Genomic DNA, 23,191 nt, shown 5'->3' on the forward strand with positions numbered 1-23,191 from the left:
GAACGAGGCGGCGGCCCCCTATCCAAATTGCCATTGACAGGGCGTGATAGATCGATCGAGGGTTTGGAATTGGAGTGAATGAAAGCGTCGAAGGGAATGGCGTCTCCGTATAATGAATCTAATACAATCAATATATACCTGTCAGTCGGCTCTTCTCTTTTTTTTTTTTTTTTTTTCAGTAAAAAATTGAATGAACCACCAACTTAGAACGGAGCCATGCCAGTCAGTATTTCTGAATTTTTGTTTGAATTTTTTTTTTTCTTTTTTTCTTTGTCTTCCTAAACAATAAGTGTAGTATGTCCATATACATGACGAGCCATACCAAAATCACAACTAGGAAGGGAAAAAAAAACAGAGGAGATGAGGGGGAAACCACCCCCCCCCCCCAAAAAAAAAAAAAAAAAAAAAAAAAAAAAAAAAAAAAAAAATTGCATGTCACAAGGACCGCCAGCATCATTGCATACATTACACGCAAAGACTGGAGGAACATGATATCAACAAATATCCAATATCCAATATCCAATAATCCAATGTCCAATAAAAAGGAAAAGCGTCCGAAGAAGAAAGAAGAAAAAGACCGCAGGCTGAATATGAGAAGGAAAGAGGAAAAGAAATAAAGCCGTAATTCATTCATGATCAGATGCAGTGAAAGATAAATATCAGAGGAAAAAGCCAGCCAGTCGCCCGAATCGGCCCGAACCCCCTATTGAAAATGGAGGGGAGGGGACAAAGAAAGTTGTATCCCAAGCACCCCCCTGCTGGAAAGTTAAGGTAATGAAACCCAAGAAGAGATAAGTATATATAGGAGAGAAGAGAAAGAAAAATCAAGAAGAGTCAGCAGCACATGCTGCGAATGCCACAAAAATGCAAAATGAAAAAACAAGAGAGAGAGAGAGAGAGAAAAGAAAAATCAGATTAAGTCTGGCATGATTGACCATCACAATCGCCTCCCAAGACCATTTCAGTTTTTGTCTCCTTTTTTCCTTATTTCCTTTTTTTTCTTTTCTCTCTTCAGCTAACCTGGGAACCCCAGCCCCATCCAGCCGCCGTCGCCGCCGTCGCCGCGCCTTTCCCGACCCTGGTATTCCGTCCCGCCATGCCAGAAGAGCCATATGCCACAAGTAGGCTAAAAAAATGGAAACCACAGAACGCCACCTCCCACCCTTCCGCCAAAATGAATCCCAGAGCGGACCAGTTATGAAGAAATCCGCTGACAATGTAAGAGACCGGACTCAACCGGGAGCCCAATGCAGGGGGAAAAAAAGGTATTTTGAATAGGTAACAGATAGGTGAAGGGAGGGGAATCGATCCTTCACTCCCTATATATGTATATATATGTATAAATCGGGGAAATGAAAATAATAGGAGGAATAATCGTATCCTAGAATTATTGACGTCCTCAGTCATGTTCAGCAGAGACGATTTCCCTGTTGCGGCGCCAGAAGGCAAGCCGTAAGCGACTCCGTCGTCGAGGGACGGTCCGGTTGTTGATCCCATTAGTGTCGTGCATATGGTGGTTTGCTGGAGAGAAATTGTGATGTGCGGAATCGGTCGACATGTAGTTATTGGAGGGGGGGTTTGGGTTTGTGATGGTGACACCATTCCCTTGGGCATGGTGGCCGAAGTTTTTGTCGATAAAGGCAGCCATAAAGTGCGGGGTTTTCCCATCCTCGACGTCGCTGTGGAAGGTATGAAGAATGCTTGGGCGCCCAGAGTTCGCTGGATGTGGCATAACCATGGGGCTGGCACGACTGCTGGTCCCCAAATCGCGGTGGTTTTCGGAACGGATGTTGCCGGACGGACCATTTCCTGCATCGCGGTCGAATCCATGGCGCACGCGATCATGTTCATCATCACTACTACTATTTAGACTGCTAAGGCTGCTGGGTTGGGTGGTTGAAGAAATGGGGGTCATAACTGTATTGTTCGTGTCCGTGCTCGTGCTTTGCGTGCGCGTTCCGCTAGTCATGTCGCTTTGGCGATTCACTGTCGTTCCGTTTGAGGCACGGCCTGATGAGCGCTGGAACTGGCGATGGCATTGGTAACGCCGGGAATGAGATGCTTGATTGTCCTCTGCTCCTGGATCAGTATGTCCAGAAGGGTTTGTCGTCGATATTGCAAGGGGACGAGAGCCACCGCTCAAGCCATGAGAGTCCTTATCAACATTAGAGTGTTCATCGGTTCCACAAGGTAGAACATTGCCAAGGGTTGGTGGTAGGTTCCAGGGGCCAGGCAGGACCCTATGAATATTAACGGCCGACTCATCCAGGGGAGTTTCGCCGAAGTCCTCGTTCTTAACATCCGATGAAGGAAGATGTGAATCGGATTGTGCCAATGGTGTTGTTGTACTGCTTTGGATCAATTCTAGCGACATCCTACTTTGTACCTCTCGATTTATTATTTCCCGCCATATCGACTTGTTCCGTCTTATTTCCACGGTGGTAAATGCCATATCTGGTAGCAGATAGGCCAAATTTTCAAAAAGAGGCAGGGCAAATAATTTTATGAAATTGATTTGACTTTTGGCGAGTTTAGGAACATTTCCAAGTTCCGGAGGGCCACCGAAGAGAGCCGTTTCCATTCCGATGGTCTTCTCCATGTTTCCTTGCTGGGCGAATTCCTCCTGTAAGACATTTGTCCATCGTTTCGCAATGTCCCAAGTGCGGGCCTGCACGAATGTAGCGGTTAGTTTATGCGAGTATATCAAAGAGAGAGGTGTAGCGACAAATCACGTACCACGTTGCTAATGTCGGCGCATTTCATCAGTAAGCCACAAAGTAAGGCCCGATTAGTCTCTATTTCATTGTCTGTCCACCGGTCCGTCGAGTGGGTTTCATGGTATTTCTCCCGAAGTTTGCCTAAGCTTTCCATGAACTTGAAATGGACACCCATATCAGTCGCAAGGATGGAGCTGATCATCAATTTACGAAGTTTCATATCCATGACAAATGAGGGCCAATAGGATCGTAGAAGCTGGGAATATGCAGCACAGTGGAAGGATTCTAGAACGGAAGTATCGTTGTACAGCTGGGCTAGCGGAGCATTCAACCGGACGAGAAATACATTGTTCACACCCGGATGACCAACGTCATGTCCAATGGCTGTGATCAGGAGGGTTAAAGCGGTGGCAGGGGTCAGCAATAATGCTATTGGGCTTACTGCCGAGAGTCGTCTAGTTCCATTCGGGTAAGGGGGTAGGGCCCCGATGCTAACTAGAAGGTGAAAGGTCGATTGTAGGACATCTATAGCGTGGCGGAAATTATGATATAGGACGAAGCTATTGTATGTGACACGAGTGGCAAGCAAGAAGGAACGAATTTGCTCTAAAAGTACATGTAAGCTTGTGATCAGCACCATAAACGAACTTGGCTTGCGTAGCTAAAAAGAATATCTACTTACCCGAGGAGATTCGCCAGGGTTCTAATTCCGGCATTTGCAATGCATGTTCTAGAATTACGGTTCCAGCATATACAAGTTCGTCCTCTGAAAAATCATGGGCTGAGAAATCCCATTTGCCGATTTCAGCTTCAACGAGTCGTTTTCGTGATGGTAGGACATGAAGATCACTTGGTCCGGGTGAGTATCTTGGCATGTAACGAAGGTTTCCAAGGAAGTATGCATACCTTTCATATTTTTCCAGCTCTTCGCCGGGATCACATATTTGTTTCATTAGTTTATTTACCCTAGAAATATCTAATTAGTCTTGAGTTAAGTTGTTTACGAGTGAGTTCATTGCTGCGCTAAGAGGGGGTACTGACATGGTCTCTCGAAGATAAGAGTATAACGGGTGGTCGTTCGTCCCAACCCATGAGTGTTTCTTGGGGCTCCCGGCTCCTGTATCCAGCAATCGTTGCTTTTTGGCTGACATAAATATTCTGTATGCCTGGACTGTGAGGGTCTCAAGCCTTGACGCAGTTAAAGGGGCTACGAGGACATCGCAAGCCCCCGCCTCCAAGCAACGATATACGCACCCGTTTACCAAGGGCAAACCGGTTACAGTGTTCTCAACTAGGGTTTCATGATCTTCGGCTTTAGCTTCTATCGATCTTTCACAACCAACGCCTTCCTGTACGAAACGCAACAAGGCGACGGGAATGGCTAGGTTCACTTCAGTCTGAAGACTCAGGTTCGCGGAGAATCTGGCAAGAACCTCTAGAATGCAGAAGTCATCCGATTCTGACGAGAATCGGAGAAACCGGCCAGCTTTGTTGTTGGATGTCGATGACGACGTGAGGGGAGCCAAAGACCGACTTTCAGATGATTGCCCTAGTGGTTCAGATGAATTGTCGACGGCGATGGAAACAAGGGCGAATAAGGGATTAGATTTAGGTCGACAAGTTGCATTGAGCTCCGTTAACTGTTCGCCGAATGATTTTCTCGAGTTGGAAAGGTAAACTGTTTAAGAGGTAATCAGCCATTAGTTGAAATGTTAAAAATTCGGATGACCTTAATAAAATCCAAACATGTTTTCCCACATGCGATCATTTACACGCAAGTTAAATCAAAGACAGAAAAAAAAAAAAAAAAAAAAAAAGAGCAAGGGGGATATGGGGAATGTGTTACCTTTCCTGAAAATACCAAGAAAAAGCCGCGTATTGGTGTGGATTTCGTCGTCTTCAGCAGCTGAAGTTTCTAATCCAGTGTATGTTCCTCCAGCAGTCGAGTCAGAATTCCTGACTACCCAACGTTCGTCTTTCACACGGTCGTCGAGGTACACAGCGCAAGCTTCTCCAAGCTCCATGCTTGAAATCGAAAATACAGTGATTTCTCGAAATTAGCCTCTCTCTCATGAAAATCGACCGTGTTATCCAACGAGAAGAAGGGGTAATGGAGCGACGATATCGGAGGGATCAAGAAAAAAGGGGTTCTTGTAAGCGATGGATGTCGAGGCGTGTCGATAACGAAGGTGGACCAGGGAAAAAAGGAGGATGGATCCCCTGGATAGACTAACGGGAGATATGATATCTACCCTTTCAACACTGCTGTTGCAATGCCCGAGTCGATCCGGCATAAACTCAGTCTGTCGTGTATGATGATTCTCCAGAAACCGACTTGTGACAACCTCTCACCGAAAGTGTTATACCCCCTCCGTTGTTGAAAAATAAAAGAAAATAAAAAGAAAAAAAAAAAAAAAAAAAAAACCTCCTGCTCTTTCACTTGTACCAGAACCACCTTTCCTTGCCCCCCCCCCTTTTTTTTTTTTTGCTGCCTTGAATCTCGCCTGCAAAGTCCCAAAATGTCAATTAGGCGAAGAGAAAACCGCGCCAGCATCGCCCTCAAAAGAAGCACAACGGGAAGCCGCGCAACATCCAGGTTCCTACCGACGGGGAATATATAAGACGCAAACTCGATGGGACCCGGACGACTGAGTAAAAATGGGCTTAGAGAAGAAGTGCAGTCAGTCGTTCGTCGTCGGGCAACTGACGGGATACTGGATACTGGATCGGGGTGAGGTGGATTAGCACGGTCGACCCTCTATAACAACAACATTGTGACGGTGGACGCACTAGAGACGGTAGGGGCGTGAAGGTATTTCGATCGTGGAGTTTCCCAAGGCCGGGTCGGAGAAGGGGCGGGAGGGTAACGCAGTCAGGCGCAAAGAGGGTTATTGGGTTGGCGAGATCGAAGTATTATTTTTTTTTTTTAATTTATTTTTTCCCGCTTCCTTCCAACGCACTTCTTGAGGGTTCTGCGAGAGGGAGAGTATTTGGTAGGGGATAATTATACGAAGAAGGGTTTTTGTTTCCCCTTCCCCCCTTTGAGCAAAGAACAACCTTTTCGACAGGGCTGGTTTCACAAGTTGTCGAGGGATTGATTGATCGAGGGTGAGAGAGTGCGATGCGACTTCCCGCTTTCCTTGGTTAACAAATAGAGTAAGTAGTAAATGCTGCAATGGAGGCGGCGAAGGGAGGCCCGGGGAAGAATCGTGATCGTGATGGCGGGAGAGATATTCAGAGAGAGGAGAAACAGTTTCCAGAGCTCTCAAGATCACGCACGCGATGACAGAGAGGCGGAGGCGGCGAGAGGAGAAGAGAAGCAGATGGGACACATTCCAGAATGGTTCAGGGATTGGAGAGGGCTAAAATGGGCCAGAAAGTTCAGGGCGATGGTACGCAGTATGGTATGGGAATGTACGGGTATTGGGGCTTATGTACGGTATGTATGGTCTTGTAAGGGGGCTGGCTAGTAATGGGTTCCCGCTGTCGGGGAGAAATAAATCGGATTAGCATGGCTAAGAATATCCTTGGCCCAATCGTCTGGCCGACGGGGACTTTCAATTGGCTGGCCGATCAGCCACTTCGCCCTGGATGACGCGATGTCCTCATGTAACGTACGCCGCCCCAGCGTACCAGCGTATTTGGCTGGACTTTGTGTGCGATGGTGCTACACAATGTACTCCGTCCGTACGGAGCACTGTACTACCATGTCCCACGAGTAGCTAGATACATACATAGATAGATATAGATAGATAGATAGATAGATACATATTATACATATGTTTTGCTGACTGATCACTGTTGTTTGATTCTCGAAGCATCCCAGTGACTGGCGACTTGGCCGTTTCCAGAAGCCTTCCACATGTCGACAATAATACCTGGCCTGAATCCCTGCTCATTCCCGCAAGCCTGGTTCAATTGCAAACAACAATGATGACCTGTCTCTCGATCTCTCTCTCTCTCTCCCTAATCCCAACCTGTCCCTCGAATCTATGATCATCCAAAAATCATGTTACTTGGGGGGGGGGAGGGTAAGGATGATACTCAACCTGGGGAAAGAAAGAAAGCCAAGGTTGGAACCGCTTCTCCCCTCGTGTTGGGAGCCGGGACAAGTCAAACGGCGGATCACCATCCATCACCCAAAGGGCTAGCGAAAAGTTTGAAATGGGAATAGAAGCAGTTTACACTTGGGAACTTGGAAGGGAGCGATCGATGGAGACAGCGCGCGTGAAAGCGCGGTTGTTCGAGCTGGGGGGTTGCCGTCCGTCCGTGGCACACCATTCATTCACCCATCAGAGTAACTAGTCAACTTATATCTGCGTATAAATATATATATATATATATATATATATATATATATTTATATTTTCCCACCTTCTTTTCTTGTTCTTTTTTTGCAACATCCTTGTTTCTGGACCCAGAGATTCCTTCCCCCGGGTGGGTGGCATTTCCAGCAAGAAAATAAAACAAAAAGTTGATATATTAAAATAAAAATCAAAATCAAACATCAAAATCAAGAAAATGGAAGAAGTGTTGCGCAACCTCTTTTCAAGACAACGAACTATCTAATCTGTATAGGCTTGGTTGGTTGGGCTTGTTAGCAACGCGGTTAACTTACATAGTACGGAGTACTCCGTAGTTAACTAAACGAACGTTGCTGGGTTTTGCCAAGAACCAACTAACCAGCTAGCTACTAGCTAAGCTGGCTTTTCCCGGGTTCAAGAACAAACGTTGCCGCTTGCAAGAACTTCCAAAGAACTTCCAAAGAGGAAGAGGAAAAAGAGTTGGGCCCCTGATTCCTATTCCTATTCCTGAGCATAACATTATTGTGAGTGGATGAGATTGAGATGAGGTTCTAGGGACTAAAAAAGCGTGCCACCACCACCCCGAGTTGTAAAATAATTCCCCTCCCCGCCTCGTATTCCGGATTAGCTTTGGGCTAAACTTATTATTGGCGGCCGACCCCTTCGTGTCAGAAAGCTACGACTACGCTTCGTATGCTGCGGCGGCTAAATTTTTCTGTTCGTCTGAAGAAGATGCAAGATACTACGTAAAAATAAAGTAAAAACTATTGAAGTAATACGAGTCAGTACTTTAGTTCGTTTAACTATGACAGAATCTACGACAGTACGACAGTATCTAATAATAACCACCTTCAGCAACGACAGAGCACCGAGTACGCCCGCGCCCACTCAAAACGACGGCCACGTCGGCGTTGCGGTGACCGAAGGTAATCATGGTTTTGTGACCCGAAACCAGCCATGGTCGCATCAGGCAGTGCTCATGTGCGGAGTATCTCCTGGGTACCAGTACGGAGTACTTGCGTAGCGCATGCAGAAGCGGCTCAGATGAAACTCGCTTCCCTGCTGGCCTGGTATTGAGCACGCCGTGTCCCCTGGCCCCCGCCCAGTCTCCTAGTTCCTAGCTCGAGGAGCTGGAACTTGGCCGTCTCCCCGTTCCCGCTTCGAAAATGCTTCTAGAAGGATTTTCGCTCTTATCCTGGGGCCGAGATATCGAACTGGGCTAACGAAAATTTCCCCCCTCCCCCGAAAAATCCTTGCTCTCCCGGCGAGAATCGAGAATCGAAAAGCCAAAAAGAGAAGGAAAAAGAAAAAGAAAAACCAAAAAACCAAAAAACCACACACAAATCAATAAATTGGCGTTAACTAGTTCATAAATTGATTCTTGGGGGAGAAGTCGAGACAAATAACTGGTGTGTAAGTTCAACCTCCGGGCTTTGCTCTCTTGGGAGAGAGCTCCTGTTTTGCAGCAATCGACAAATTGAGGATAGTTGCAACTTTCGTCGGTGCCAACGGGCGGGTCGAAGAACTTTGTCGGGGCAAAAACATAAAAATAAAAATAAAAATAAAAAATAAAAAAAATAGACAAAAACCGGAGAGTTGTTGGCCCGTTTGATGTTCTTTGTTTACGGAGTACGGAGACAACGAGAGCACAATCCGCGTCCCTGGCTTCCTGAGTCCAGAGCAGGGCAGGGCAGGGTTAGAAGAAGTTTTACTTTTGACACATCATGCATGGATGACGATGGGCCTTGCTCGCGTCTGATCCACTCGAGTTATTGCAACTACTGACGTGGGCATCCTTTTCACCCAGGGGTTTGAGTTGTCGCCATCTCCAGTCTCCAGTCGCCGGACGGGGAATCCGCTCTCGAAAAGTATCCAGACCTGCGGAGTAGCTCAAACCAATCTCGAGTCTCGAGTCTCGTAATTTTTTATTTTCTTTCCTCAGAGCTTGCAGCGGCAAAATAGCATTTTTACCACACTCATGGGAAGCTTCCCGATCGAAAAGCTTACAACGCTGAGCCCGAACAAAGCAGCGACGGGCCTTCCGACCCCACGCGTCAGCAGCTCTTGGGGAGTCGATTCCAGCTTTCCAGCTTGGTCCCAACCAAGGGGTGGCTGAGTTGGGGGGGGGGGGGATTCCCGGACTTAGTTCGTCGTCGGGCAGTAACTACTCCGTCGGCTTGGTCGAAAAGTCGCTGAGAGAGAGAGAGATCCACCGAGTGGGGTAAAAAGCAAGGCAGGGAATGTTGTTCGGGCTAAAAGCGTAGTTTTCGGCCGCTATTCCTGCAAGCTGGGGACCCACGCCTTCTGTGGTCACTGGTCACTGGTCAGGCGGGCTCCGATGCTGGGCCTTCCAGAAGTATTTCGCAGCCCCCCAAACGCGTATTGACGGGCGTAATATATACGGCACCAGCGTTGGGCGTACCGGTATGGTAACCTTGCCCAGCCCGTTGTTCTTACCACGCCCACAACGGAACGGAGCCGAGGCACGGCTGCTGCTGTGCACATAAATAAATACATAAGGGAGAGTTTTTTTTAAAGTTATTCGCATTGTACAGGACAAGCTCCACGGGCGCCGTTTTTATAGTTTATTTGATTTCCTTTGTCCCTTTTGCTGTTGCGAGGAAAAGCGCTTGCGGACATGGAACTCCGTTGATTGATTGTGTGGTGTAGCCGGGCCAAGGCTTATACCGAATAAGGAACAACCGCTTAATTGGACATCAACAACAATGTCTGACAAATTGACAAGCAACAAAAAAAAAAAAAAAAAAAAAAAAAAAAAAAAAAAGCAAAAGCTAAGCAAGAGAGTTTATCGCATCCAGCCCGTCCTGGGATGCAAACGAGCGACCCGTGCTTGGTATCGAGTTGTGTATATTATCTTCATAGATGGCGTATTCGGAACCAGAACCAAAAATTGGAGAGTGCTGCAAGGAGGAGAAAGACAGCAGAAGAAACGCTCTTCAAGGGGCCAACTTTGTATAGCGTGGATAGCGTGGATAGCGAAGCAGCGAAGCAGGGAAGGGCAGCCAGGAAGGGCAGCCAGGAAGCCGCTGACCCTGCCAGGCGAGTGAGTCTCCTCGCCCCAGCCATTGGCCGCAGCAGCCATCGCGGAGGGCAATAACAACGCTGATCAATCGTCGGGACTGGCCGGGCCCGGGGTAAATTACGGTCCAAAGGTCGGAATCGGCGAATTTTGGCTAGTTTCATGTGGGTTTGCTTTTTCTAGTTTCCTGCCAAGGCGATTCCTGAGCTGGACCGGGAGCAAACCCACGGCAAATTCTGCCTGTTTTGGATTCGCGTGGCATCGGGGACAGTCCGTGAGAGAAAGAAAACAGAACGGTCGTGATTCAAACTTGAACACAACGAACGGGTTCTGTGGGCATAGCTTCTCCTTCGTTTCCCCGGATTGCTTTTGATCCTGCGTTGATGACCGCACAAAAGTTCCATGGTCAGCGGCTTGCTCTCTGGTCAGATTATTCAGAATAGCCAGGAGTCAATAACTACACAGAATCAGGACTTCTCCCTTGGCCCACCCCCAAAGGACGCATCAATGCATCAATGCATCAATGCATCAATGACTCCGGATCTGTATAGTTTGCTATTATGCTACAGAAACAAAAGACAAACAGACAGGTGCTGAGATCCTGCTCCCGCTCAACGCAGCACCAGCCAATGAATAATATCCATCCCAACAAACAAAGAACCCTTCAATGCTCTCCATTTGCACCACACCCAGCCCGTTGGCTAGCTAGTTCCTTTTTTTTTTTTTTTTTTTTTTTTGCCAAAAGCTGGGGTTCCGCTGGGTTGGTTTTCAGTAGTATCATGATACTAGAGTAGTCTGGTCCTGCTAAAACCAACAACTCCCTTTCTTTTTTAACCCCTCCACAATCCCAGGGCCACGGTACTCCGTACACATGCACGAAACTGCGATATTAAACTCTCCTGTACAGAATTACCGCTTCCGGACTCTAGAGCAACAGCATGAACCCTAGCATCCATCTGTTGTTTATCTATTATTCATTTTCCCCCAGCTTGAAATTTTGAAAACAAGGTAAACTACATAACTATCTGTGTCTGTGTGCCAAAAAACAAATCAACAAATATTAACATAAATCAATCAATCAATCAATCAATCAATCAATCAATCGATCAATAAATAAAATAAATCAATAAAAGCATCATCTGGCGCCATCTCACACATCGGATCCAAAGGTGGAAAGAGAACTTTGAAAATATTCAAAAGAAACGCCCTAACCTGTTCGCGCGCCTCCTCCTTGGATCAGAAACTACGGAGTACTTCTCACCTAAGTTAGCTAAGTTAGTTTTCTCAAGAGGCGACAACATATTGACATGGTTGCGCTTCTTTTGCTCCCGTGTGCCCCCCACTCACTCCTCCCTCCTCCCTCCTCCCTCCTCATTCCTCATTCCTCATTCCTCATTCCTCATTCCTCATTCCTCATTCCTGTTTGCAGAAGAAAAAGAAGATTTGGCCTAATGCAATGGTAAAACGCCTTCCCTGGAGCTTATACGCAGTAAGCCTATATAACTATTATCTATATCATTGCATTGTGCACAGCTTTGTATGTATATGTTTGACATGACATGACATGACGGGGAAAGGCAGGAGGGAGGGATAAAATGATAGTCAGGTTTCCGAGCACGCAATATGGGGGACCCAGGTAATCGAGGTCGATGGAAGGGATTATTGATTCGATGATTCTGAATCTCCTCCATGTTTGTTGATTCTCCTGGTCGGTCCGATCTTGTTCTTGTCTACTAACAATATACTATTGCCTCAACTACGATCTAAGGATTTTCAAAATAATTGCTTACGATGTCGAGCGAGCGGGGACGAGGGATGGGGGATGGGGGGATTGGGGGTTGGATGGATGACAGGTCAAATCGGGGACATAAGCAGTATTATCACTAAAAGCTGGGAGGGAGGGAAAAATTATCCCAATCCTAGCAAGGCTTAGCGCATAAAATGCCTCTTATTATTATATTGTGACTAAATTGGGGTGGTAGTTAGTTAATATCACGCCTTATTATATGAATGGGTCTATGGAGGGATATATGCAGCTAGTGTTTCCAGTCCTAGAGTAGAAGATGTCATATCCTTCGTTGCAAAAAGTGATATGTAAAAAGTTACTAAGGGGGTTAGTGTGACTTAAAAAGTATGCCGATGCTGAGAGTGGCGGATTCAGGAACGCTGGATGAAATCATGATTAATTGCAATGCAATGCAATTCGCACAATGGCAGTGTGTGGGTCGTGGAATAGGAGTCTCTACTCTACTCTACCCCTGGACAATGGCAGAGAATTTTAACTCGTCGACAACGCTAACGGTTTTGTCGGACTGTGCTGCTGTGACATGAGTACAACGCATTGCAGAGCTTACTCCTCAAACTCGAGTTGCAATTGGCTCTCTAGTCATGGAGAAGACAAGTTAGAACGTTGAGTTATGTATGTAGCCCATGACTTAGGACTATGCTTATTTGAGGGGAAATACTTGGGGAGAAAATCCCCTTGGATGGACAACTTACCCCATATTTTATTGGCGGATGCAACGATGATCTCTGCTTTTGCGAGAAGCTTCGCGGGAACACGTTGCGCACCTTGGAGGTTCGTATTTCGTGGCTGGGCCTGTCAGACAGCATATTGCGCTCTTCCTTTAGCCGCGGAAATACAACAATAGTAGTAGTCTTTTGAAGGAGAGATTATGAATTATGAACCCGCAAACCAGCGGGAGAGGTTTGTTTTCATGGAAGGAAATCGTAGCTCACCATCATCAAAACAGGCACCAGGTCCTTTGGGTCAGCCTCAGCCAGCGCCCTCAAGGACTTGAAACCATTCTCCCACAATAACCTTGCCGTTCGGCTCTTGACATATGCCACCTGGGCCATTTCCAGCAGGTCAGCTCGAGCTCCGGCATGCAGACGGTCACGCATGTGGTCTAGCACGACTGCCAGCATGTCCCAGCCCATGCGTTGGCAGAATTTAACAATACCTGCAGCAAATCCATGGCAGGTTTGTGCCAGGGTTTGCACATTGCCTCGCGGGATGTTATATCTCTGCGCGATTGTTGATATGGGGACTTCGTTACTGAGGTCGCGTAGCTGGAAGGCTGTATATGCGCGTTGATAGATGCGGGCGATGGTCTCGTCCTTTATTCGAGTTCCGGACTGTGCCCTGTTATTGAAAATTAGCGGACTAGTTTCGTGGGCTTGAGCTTTGAGGTTTCCGTTTCGAAATATATTTACGAACGAATGGCGCCACCAGAAGGGACCAATGGATGGAATCTTAGATTGATTTACATTTTGTTCACGAACACAGGCACTACGCCTACAAACTGCAATGCACGAATACCACTTTCATCAAGGTTGTTCATTTGGTCCCGAAAAATCGACCAGTCGATATCAGTGGGGCTTGAATTTTGAAGAGGCGCGAACATATAGAAAATATGCATCTCCCCGTCCATGACGAAGGATTTAAGGGCACGCTTCAGTTCGTGGTGAATGAAAATACCATCTTCAGGGCTGAGCGAGGAGGATACCACAGCTTGCCCTAGTCGCGTCGGCTCGTACGATTCGGCCTGCTCGAGATCCACGAGGCCGTTGTCGACTAGGTCCTCGAGTGTCTTGTCCACCATGGAAAATAGCTCTGCTGCTTCCATATTCTGGTAGAGCAAGGTACACATTACATATTCGTTGATGGACTCCCGGCTAGAAACAAGTCTAGTCGCAATTGCCTCAAGAAGCGCCCTGGTCAACTCTGACATTAGCTGTAGTAAATAAACAAAGGGATGATCAACAGTTGATTCGGGGAACCTTTTAATGCCCCTTTTTTCAGGGGTTAAACCACTGGCGATGGCAGGCATTTCTGCCTCCAGTAATTCTGCCACTGCCTCTAGGTCGTCTTTTTGGCAACAGAGGTAAGTTTCCCCAACCTCATCCTTGCCCTTCCGACCAGCTCGCCCTGGCATCTGCCGTCTATAAAACTCAGTCATGGTTCAGAAAAGGAGGGGGGGGGGGGGGGTTCAAGGTGTATCAAAGCACATACAGCATAGCTGGGCCAACCAAATCGCGGCCCATTCGAGCCCCGCAAAGAATAACTCGTCGTGCAGGAAGGTTGATCCCAGCTGCTAGGCTACATGTAGCGATTAGCACCCTAAGGGTGCCTTTATCGTATGCCTCCGCAATTAAATCGCGTTCTTCCGTCGTTAGGCCGGCATCTAAGATCATACAAACATGATAAGTTCACTTATCGTTTGGAAAAGGGTGAAAATCAGTAAACACTAACGGTGAAAAGCCACTCCTTTGATGACTGTCATTTGCAATACAGGGTCAAGCCCACAAGGCAGGCTCTGCAGCCCCGCGATTAGATCCATCCGACGTTCCAACAGATCATTGTCCAACGCTGTTTCGTCTGGCATCGCATGGCTAACAAGCACCGCATTACTCTGACATGCTTGTCGACTGCCACAAAACACGAGAGCGCCGTATCCGGAGAGAGCAGTTTCTAGGGCCAACGATACCATGGCATTGGAAGTTGGGTTCCCAAGCTCCTTATGCATCGATCGGTCAATTATTCTGCATGCAAGGGAATAATTTGGCGATGAGTCAGGCTTATTTAATTGCATAGCTGTTCTAAAGAACTCCTTCGAGCTTGTGGCGGGATATATTGCATTGTTGTAGACCAGATGCTCTTGAATGGGTATGGGCCGATATTTGGAAATATAGTAATTCGCATGCAGCCATTTCGCGAGGACCTCAGTATTCTAGCATTACGGGTTCGTGAGTAAAAGTTCTTCTTGGGTTTGCAATTATGGAGCACCAACCGACAATGTGGCACTCATACCAACGATTTGGATATCTTGCTGTAATAACAATAATTTTGTAACCATAATCTCTATCAGATAACCACGATGCTCATCATCAAGCATATGGAGCTCATCCAAGACAACAACGCCCCAGGTCATTAATGCTACATTCCTCAATGGCAGCATTCACTAACGAATTAGCCTATGGGAAAGTGGAGGGATTAGCCAGATATTCTCCATGCTGCTCGAAACAAGAAAAAGACGGGCGCCCATCAAACCTTTTCAATAGTACAAACGGCTATGTCAGTATCAGTCCATGTAGCTCTAGTTTTGCTTCCGCCAAAAAATCCTGTAACCCGGATGGACTTCTGTGGTTGTCTCCATTTGGGTGCCGAAGAGGCCTCGTCTGCAGTGGTCGGCATGTCAACGTTTTTATCCACACCTTCAACTACTCGGCGAAGCCACTTGAGCTTCTCCTGCACGAGAGCAACATAGGGAAGAACAAGGATAGCTCTCTTGGCTGGATCCTCAATGACACGTTTCAGCATCAGCACATCTGCTATCAAGGATTTTCCACCACCGGTTGGCGCACTGTATACGAGGTTCTTTTCCGCAGTGAGATGACCTCGACCCAGAAGACAGGAAGCTTGCCATGGATATATACAGTTCACGCCTAGAGAGGAAAAATTGGCAACCAACTGAGGGGGCAACCCATAGGATTGATGTGAAAGTGAGAGCAGTGGATTCTGCGATGGTCCTGGGGTTGATGAAACAGCTTGCCGTTGCGAGTATTCAGATATGGTTTCACTGGATATCCCCACTGCATCCGGCACATCACGTATTTGGCTTGCAATGATACGTGAAGTGTTTGCTGTGGGTGATAAAGTTGGACGAACAAATCCGTTAGACTTTAAAGCCGTGCTTTTCCTGACTGTTTGGATTGACTGCTGATTTATACTCGGAATCTGCGGAAACAAAATGTTTCCAGTGAGAGACCGCTTTGTTCCTGCGAAAGACGCGGTGGATTGTTGTCGCGCTATACCAATAGATGTTTCAGGTTCTTCAGGTTCTCGCGAGTGGATGGAGGCTGGAAAAGGATTCATTTCGCATTTGGTGTTGCCCAAAAATGAAACAGGAACAACACAGGGGAATTATCAAAAAATTTTCTATCATCATATTGGTTTGTTCATCTATCACATTCAGCACCTGGTCATTGTGATGTTGTCTTAGTCAAGAAAGAATACCTCCATCGTGTGTAAGATGCGGGTGCGACCACTCAGAGCATCCCATTTTTGATGCTGTTTTAAGCCAATTCCTGGTCATGTGATGTGAAACCTACACCACATCTCCCACACCTCTCATCAACAATCATTTTTCACATATATCTCAGAGACAGTGATAGTTGTGATGTTATGTCTACAAGTTATCAATACTTGACATTGATGTTTTACTTCATTATAATATATAAATTCAATATCTTCTACTTCTTTGAACTATTTTTTAGTTCGCTCTGCCTACCTCTCTACTGACCTGCAGCACCTGCTTGAATGAATGATATCCACTGATGATATATCGATGATGATGTGTAGCGATGATATCTGGTGATGGTATTCGTGATGATATTGTTTAATAGCAACATAATGAATAATATGACTTCGCACTTTCGCTCCGCCCTGCCCGGCTGCATGTTTCATGGAACTCCTGCTCTAGAGTGTTGTGCCTGAGCTTTCCAACCCTTTGAAGAAATTAAATATGCCTTCATCCCCTGGGATTTAGAGGTTCGTTTGCCCACCCCCGGAAGAGGGTTGCTACGGGCAGCCTGCCCCTATATTATCCTCTTCTTCAGATTAGCGGCGAGATTCCCGACCCCATTCCCAACATATTCATTGCCCCTCAATTATCCCAGATCTTTTTAATAAGTGTCCTTTTACTTCAATTTTTTAAATAGTCTTTTAAATGCATTATTGTTTTATTATTTCTCTTTTTTTCTGTAATAGATTTTTACTTCAGGTAGATAGATCTTCTCTATAGATAAATTCACTAATTAAATTATAGATGAGTGATCTAATGAAGCTAAGTGCTGAGATTATTCAATTAATTACACAGTATTCAGACTCTGAAAAGAACATTTACTTCTTTACTCTGATGTGATCATTGCAGCAATGTGAGCATACTCGGCTTCAATCCAGAACTGCTAATCCCAATCAATGCAGTCATTAAATTGCATTGCCAGAGTCTTGTCCCACTGTAGAAAAGGTGAAATATACTGACTGAGGAACAGATTTTGATTTGATAGCAACTGGATCATCTCTTCTGCGACCAAAAAGAGCATCAGTGAACTCAAAGACAACAAGATCTTGTCTTGGATCATCAAAGCCAGGCTTCTCCACCATGATGACATTTCTAGGCGTTAGATCAGCGAGCAAGAGTCAATTTTCGAACGGTGCGCATTTCAGACCTGTCAACAGGAATATTTAATGAATAGGACCCATAGAACCGGGGTACTCGGCCCCCGTGCAACTTAGATAGGACATCGTAAGCATGAGCCTCGTGGGTATAATGCTTGTCCACGCAATGAACAGGATTAATAAATCCCTCCTCATTGCTGAAATAATAAAGAAGGCTATATATTTTGGCAAGCAATTTTCTATTTGATTGGGAGTACTGAGGATCAGGTCTAACTTCAAGAGCCTGCATTGTGAAGTCCTGAGCATTGTAGCTGTTTCCAACCCTCAATCAAGAATCTTCAAGTTGACGGTGCGCGGTTCCATGTTTCCTGGTAAATTGTGGTGGTCCGTGGATGTAAAGCTTGCGAAAACACGGAGGATGTCGCAGGCACCGTTCGACTGGGTGAAACTGTCTTCTTTCCACCCAACCAGCTTGAAAGTTACGGCAACAATCTTGGTCATGGGTATTGGTAGTTTCGGAAGGTCGGTGGACGGAGGATCCATGAGATGTTTGTGTGCTTTGATAGAAACGGTGATCTTAGATAAGTAGCGGGCGGACGGCTTGCCGCTCGACCTTTCGGACTTTCTTATTTTCCGGACACACCCTTGGGCAAGAACCGATAACCAACGGTCTTGGGTTGATCTCGCAAATTCTAGATCTAACCGTGCCATGCTTACTCACTCTCTCTAGTGAGTGCGCCACAGCGTACAGAAAACCACAGTGTATGGAAAATATTATCAATATCTTCATTCTTCATCTTCAAATAATCATCATTAATTATAATCATGTTTAAATCTTCTAATTACACTAAGGAGTAGTTGTAAAGAGCTGTTGATGTGTACAAAAACAATTCAAAATTAAAAATCACATCTTTGTTGTGAGAATTCAAAGTCTCATATGCCATCTTGTATGAGAGGATCAATGGGAAGAAATCAAGAACTATAAGGGTTTCACTAAATAGAGCATTGAATGACAGTCAGAAGAAGACAATTAAGATATGAATTCATTAATTGAATATTAATTTTTGTTTATTCATCATTGAGCATATTGAAGCTGCTGTGAACTGCATGTTGAGACAGCATCATAAAAATTCAGAGACTGCACCTCTCACAGTAAGTAAGATATGAGCATATCAATTCATCAAATGCCTGTCAGATTATGAACAGATCAATTAAAAGCTTATGAATTTAAAATAAATGTTTTATGAGAATATAAACTTCATTATTAACTGATTTGATTGATATGAAACTGTTTTCAATCAATATCACTTTTTCCCCTGCAATATCTACAATTTTGATGAGATTGGATTTCAAAAAAAAGAAAAATGTAAACAGTGAATTATAACTATTTTTAAAAACATGAATTTCATCATATAATTATCATACTTCTATGAATTAATAATAGTGATGAAGTGTGTCAGTGCAGATAATATAATATTGAATTTATTGATTATAATGAAATTGAAAATTCATTTAAAGAATTGATATACACATTTCAATTTATTTAATAATTACATCATCACTGCATCTGAATCTGACTTTATAAGTGATGAAATTGGATTTGAATGAATCAAACAATTCAATAAGATGATAAAAAAGCATTAAATGAGCAGTCATTGATTGTTATTAATAAACAATCATGATTGTCATCTCACAGAAGAATTCATTCAATATTGTGATTTTTATAAAATTATTTTATTTAAATTTTTATTTTATACAAATCATATCTACAATCTCTTGATGATATACTTTTTCAACAGTATAAGCATTATTATACAAAAATAGTTAATAAGATTGTTGTTATAAATATGAGCAGTATGATGACAGACAATTCTTTATTAATCTGAAAAATTTTCAATTGCAAACATTCAAATCCAACATTGTGAAAGCTGACTTTACTGATTGTGGAATGTATTCAGTTAATTGCAATATAATTTTTAATTGATTGAGACCTCTTATCATTGATGATGCTCTAAATCTCAATCTATATGATGATGATGATGATGTATGCAATCATTTTATTTTATTGTTTGTAGATTGATTGTCAACTGTTTCTTTGTAATTAATCTTCTCAAAGACAGTTGTAAAACTACATCATCAAATCAATGCAGCAGTTAAAGCTTTACAAAATGTAAAGAATACTCTTACATCTGATTTAATAAAGTAATTGAATCAGATTTTCAAAAGTAGTATGATTTAGATGAAATTTAACATACACTGTGAGAATGAATTTACAAATCATTATTGAGCAAATAAATATTGAATCATCAAATCTTTCCACAGACAGATGTAACTAAATGAAGTTTTCATTATTAAGAATGTCAATCACAAGATTGCAATCTGTAGAGCAGATGAGATGAAAAAGACATTCAATAAAAATCTTCAATTGATTAAAATCAAATCTACAAAATCTACAACCACTCAATCACGATAAGATAATTCTATAAAATTTCAATCTACAGTGGATTCTACATCTTCTAATAAGTATATAGATAATCTTTATGTTATAGATAGATGTGGTGGTGGTTATTAATTAATTTTCAAAGATTACTATATTCAAAATATTTTCTGTACACTGTGGTTTTCCGTACGCTGTGGCGCACTCACTAGAGAGAGTGAGTAAGCATGGCACGGTTAGTATTTGACAAGAAATCCGAGCAAGCTGCCTAGTGCCGATTTGGCTGAAATGGAAAGAGTCGGCCAAACTCAATAAAGGAAGACGGAGGCAGGACTCGACTACATCACATTCTACCAGCTGAGAGCATACCTGCACTCCCAAATTTATCGATCAAGGTGTCTGTCTGTCCAGCTGTAACCGCAGGTTCTCAGCATCTCTAAATGCCTTTCAGAGGAGCGGTTGGCTGACAAATCCGGAATTGATCGAGGTACAAGTTATGGATAGTAGTTGCATGTTTGGCTTCCTGGTGATCGGAGTTTCATTGGTTGAGCGTGCTCAAGCGGCAAAGAGAACAACTGATAGGTGGAAATCGTGACTTGGCTTATGCATTGTTTTTGCTTTGCATATGATGTGGAAATATCGACCAGTGATGTTTCTCCGTTTTCCGAACTCCAGCTTTGTAGTGTGCGCTGGCATGGAACATGCCTTCTTCACCTATGTGATGGGTTACGTGATGCGGTATAAAGGAACGCTTCATCTGCAGCATTGTACTGTACATAACATTGGGAGAATGTTCTTATTTATTAATCGAGATTGCTCCATAGCAACTCGAGGAGAGAAGGAATCGCCGCTGGTCTTGAAAGGCAAATATGTCACTTAACCGCAATCAACCCAAGGCCACATCATCATTGATGTTCATTAGGCAGCATCTAGGCAGACAGATAGACATCTTACACTCGTCGCTGAGATTTTACAGACAAGCGTCGGGACAACAGGTGAGATAGGCCGAAGTTGTTAATAGAAGACCTCAGAGCTGTTAAGGTATTTATTTGGCATTCATTTGGCATTCCTTATAGCTACGGATGTTTTTCCCCTTTAACAATTGCCGTGTTCAATGGGAGAGTTTCTGCTAATGGAAGACAAAAGGAGGATGTGGTGAACCAAAGACCAGCTCTCAAAGCTACATGACGAGCAATCTATAATCTAACTACAGAGTAAACCGGTGGATGTCTGATTCCTGGAAGGATTAAAAAAAAGTAGTAAAACGCGACGAGGACAGCTGCGGGCATGTCTCGGCGCAATGACTCGCAAAAGGTCCACTTGTAATAATAATGGCTACTCCGGGACCAAATTGAGTAGGTAACCTAGGCCCGAAAAAAGAATATCCCGATCGAATTTATTGCTCTTTTTTTAAAAAGATATGCAAAATTAAATAGCGCTCTCCATTCTGGAGAGTCATGGCTACGCCGTAAGTTATCAGGGCCGTGGCTGAACTAACTCAGGGAACAAGTTGTGCAATTTGCACTCCGAACATACTTTAGCGGTTGATCATTGGTCCAAACCGTCGAACGGCGCACCCCAGCAGGATCCAAGCGCGCACGCTCGTAGGAAACCTGAAATGTTCCCTTTTAGCTTAGTGGAAAAATTCTCGGTTTTGATACCTACTTCTACCAGCAGAGGTAGTTGGTACGGGGTACATGTACAGGTAGAGTGCAAATTTGCCGAGTTCGTGCTGAAAGAGGCATATTGGGGCACAGTGAAGGAACCTGTGCTGCCTGCAATGTTTACCAGTGTCAGAGTTGCTAGGAACATCAGAAAGCACTCCGGAGGGCACGAGGGGAAGGATTTCCGTATGTGTTGTTAACTTGTTGTGTTTCGCGTTTTTGCTATTTTAGTGAAGTCCACCTTGCGGAATAAATCAATGTAACTTGGAAGCTTATCAGCTACCTGGTTAAGTACAGGGTTAGTGCATAGAAAACCCATTTTTAGTTGCGCTGGCACTGGCGATGGAGAGGTAGTAGAAACAAGCACAGCCCTTTTCAACTCAAGAAAGGGGATCGGGTGAACAGGATGCCTCGCACCCCCAGTTGATTGAAAGGAAACAAGCAGAGGTCCTTGGAATTTCATTCTGTATAATTGAGTTGTGGGGTGTTCTGTCGGATGAGAGAGGCGTCTCTGGCGTTTTCTGGTTCTGGGGACTGCGATGCAAACCAGTCGGCATGAAATCCAATGATGAGAATTACGATAATAAGAATTTCCCGCGTGTCTGTGGTTGTGGATACACACACGGACGCCATGCTGCAGGTCACCCAATAACATGGATGGCAATGGAACATGTCCTTTCGACAAAGGCCTGGGGCCAGGAGTAACGATAAAAATAAAAGTCGAATGCAAGGGGATATTTGGAAATTTTCAACCCTCATCCAGCGGACCATGCCTTTTCCTGTATTCCCCCATAAGGAGCACCCAACGTTGCGGAAACACGGTATCTGCCAAGAAAGGAAAGTTTATGTTTGCCGTAGTGGAAGTTATTTCTTAGACTTCTCGCCAGTCATATTGGAAGGGGGCACAGAAATGGAACTTGGTGGAGCTGGCGGCCTGTGGTTGAGCAAAGGACAAAAAAAATAAAGGAAAACGATCACAGTTTGCCTTGATGTTGGCTGGTTGTGTGAGCTCGCGAAAGGTCAATAGTTAACTGGTTCTCATTTTCCCTATAGGGAGGGCATGTGTTATATCTCACTGGAGATATATCTGTTCTTTTTCCTTTCCTTTCCTTTCCTTTCCTTTCCTTTCCTTTCCTTTCCTTTTCCTTGATTTTTTTTTTTTTTCTGTTCTTCTCTCCTCTTTTCCTTTTATCCTCTCCTAGCCGTCGAATCTGGGTAAAGAACTGAATAATGATACTGTCTATCTGCCTGATAAGTAGGTGTTGTAGATGTGGTAGCTTCTTACTGATTTTATTGCTTATTCGCCACGGTCAATCGTACACATTTTAAACGTTACAAACGATCCATGGATATAACGGATTATTAACTTTGTAGGCTGGTGTATCTTGAGCATCGGGCACAGCCAGAAGAATCTTCTTACGATGTAGTTGCTGGAAACAAGAGGGGTCAAGGCTACCTAATCCCCACTAACACTAACCAGGCGGGCCTGTGGGGATTTGCATCCATCATGTCGCCTGCCCAGATGCAAGACCGCTCAGAACAATGCATGCAAGCTGTGGTGGAAATGACACAGGTAGATGGATGTTCTGGAGAAAACTAAAGGTTCGGGTTTCATTGTTGCCGGGTCATAATCGTAATTCTCAAGCAGAATCCATGCAGAAGGAAGAAGTAATTTTAGAGATAACTATCTCTTCTATAGCACGAGTTCACTCACCCGTACCTAGGTAGGATGCCAGCTCTTCCCACGCCCGGATTCCGAAGCATGCGACGCGTATGCTTCTCGCATGCGGTCCTGCTGTGACTCAGGAGATCCGGTCTGCGACTCAGGCTTTGACGAAGTCCATAG

At 44.6% G+C, this 23,191-nt stretch overlaps 3 protein-coding genes across 3 annotated transcripts; 1 reads left to right on the forward strand and 2 right to left on the reverse strand.

Annotated features, from left to right (window-relative positions):
- Positions 1-1,399: 1,399 nt before the first annotated feature.
- Positions 1,400-4,741, reverse strand: HCAG_03572 (predicted protein; the record flags this gene model as incomplete). The annotated part of the gene is made up of 5 exons (XM_001541424.1): positions 1,400-2,668; positions 2,737-3,101; positions 3,400-3,683; positions 3,972-4,395; positions 4,564-4,741. 5 exons carry the CDS (start codon positions 4,739-4,741, stop codon positions 1,400-1,402), a joined length of 2,520 nt encoding a protein of 839 aa, XP_001541474.1.
- A 7,562-nt stretch (positions 4,742-12,303) lies between these two features.
- HCAG_03573 (conserved hypothetical protein) lies at positions 12,304-17,229 on the reverse strand (the record flags this gene model as incomplete). Its single annotated transcript, XM_001541425.1, has 13 exons — positions 12,304-12,319; positions 12,416-12,443; positions 12,561-12,660; positions 12,801-13,206; positions 13,347-14,006; positions 14,077-14,248; positions 14,317-14,794; positions 14,855-15,000; positions 15,129-15,427; positions 15,536-15,707; positions 16,081-16,171; positions 16,629-16,661; positions 17,104-17,229. The coding sequence occupies 13 exons, from the start codon at positions 17,227-17,229 to the stop codon at positions 12,304-12,306; spliced, it is 2,727 nt and encodes a 908-aa protein (XP_001541475.1).
- Positions 17,230-21,138: 3,909 nt separating this feature from the next.
- HCAG_03574 (predicted protein) lies at positions 21,139-22,050 on the forward strand (the record flags this gene model as incomplete). Its single annotated transcript, XM_001541426.1, has 3 exons — positions 21,139-21,149; positions 21,356-21,531; positions 21,791-22,050. The coding sequence occupies 3 exons, from the start codon at positions 21,139-21,141 to the stop codon at positions 22,048-22,050; spliced, it is 447 nt and encodes a 148-aa protein (XP_001541476.1).
- Positions 22,051-23,191: the final 1,141 nt, after the last annotated feature.

The sequence above is a fragment of the Histoplasma capsulatum genome, genomic scaffold (genome assembly GCF_000149585.1).
Source record: "Histoplasma capsulatum NAm1 scaffold_3 genomic scaffold, whole genome shotgun sequence".
Lineage (NCBI taxonomy): Eukaryota > Fungi > Ascomycota > Eurotiomycetes > Onygenales > Ajellomycetaceae > Histoplasma > Histoplasma mississippiense.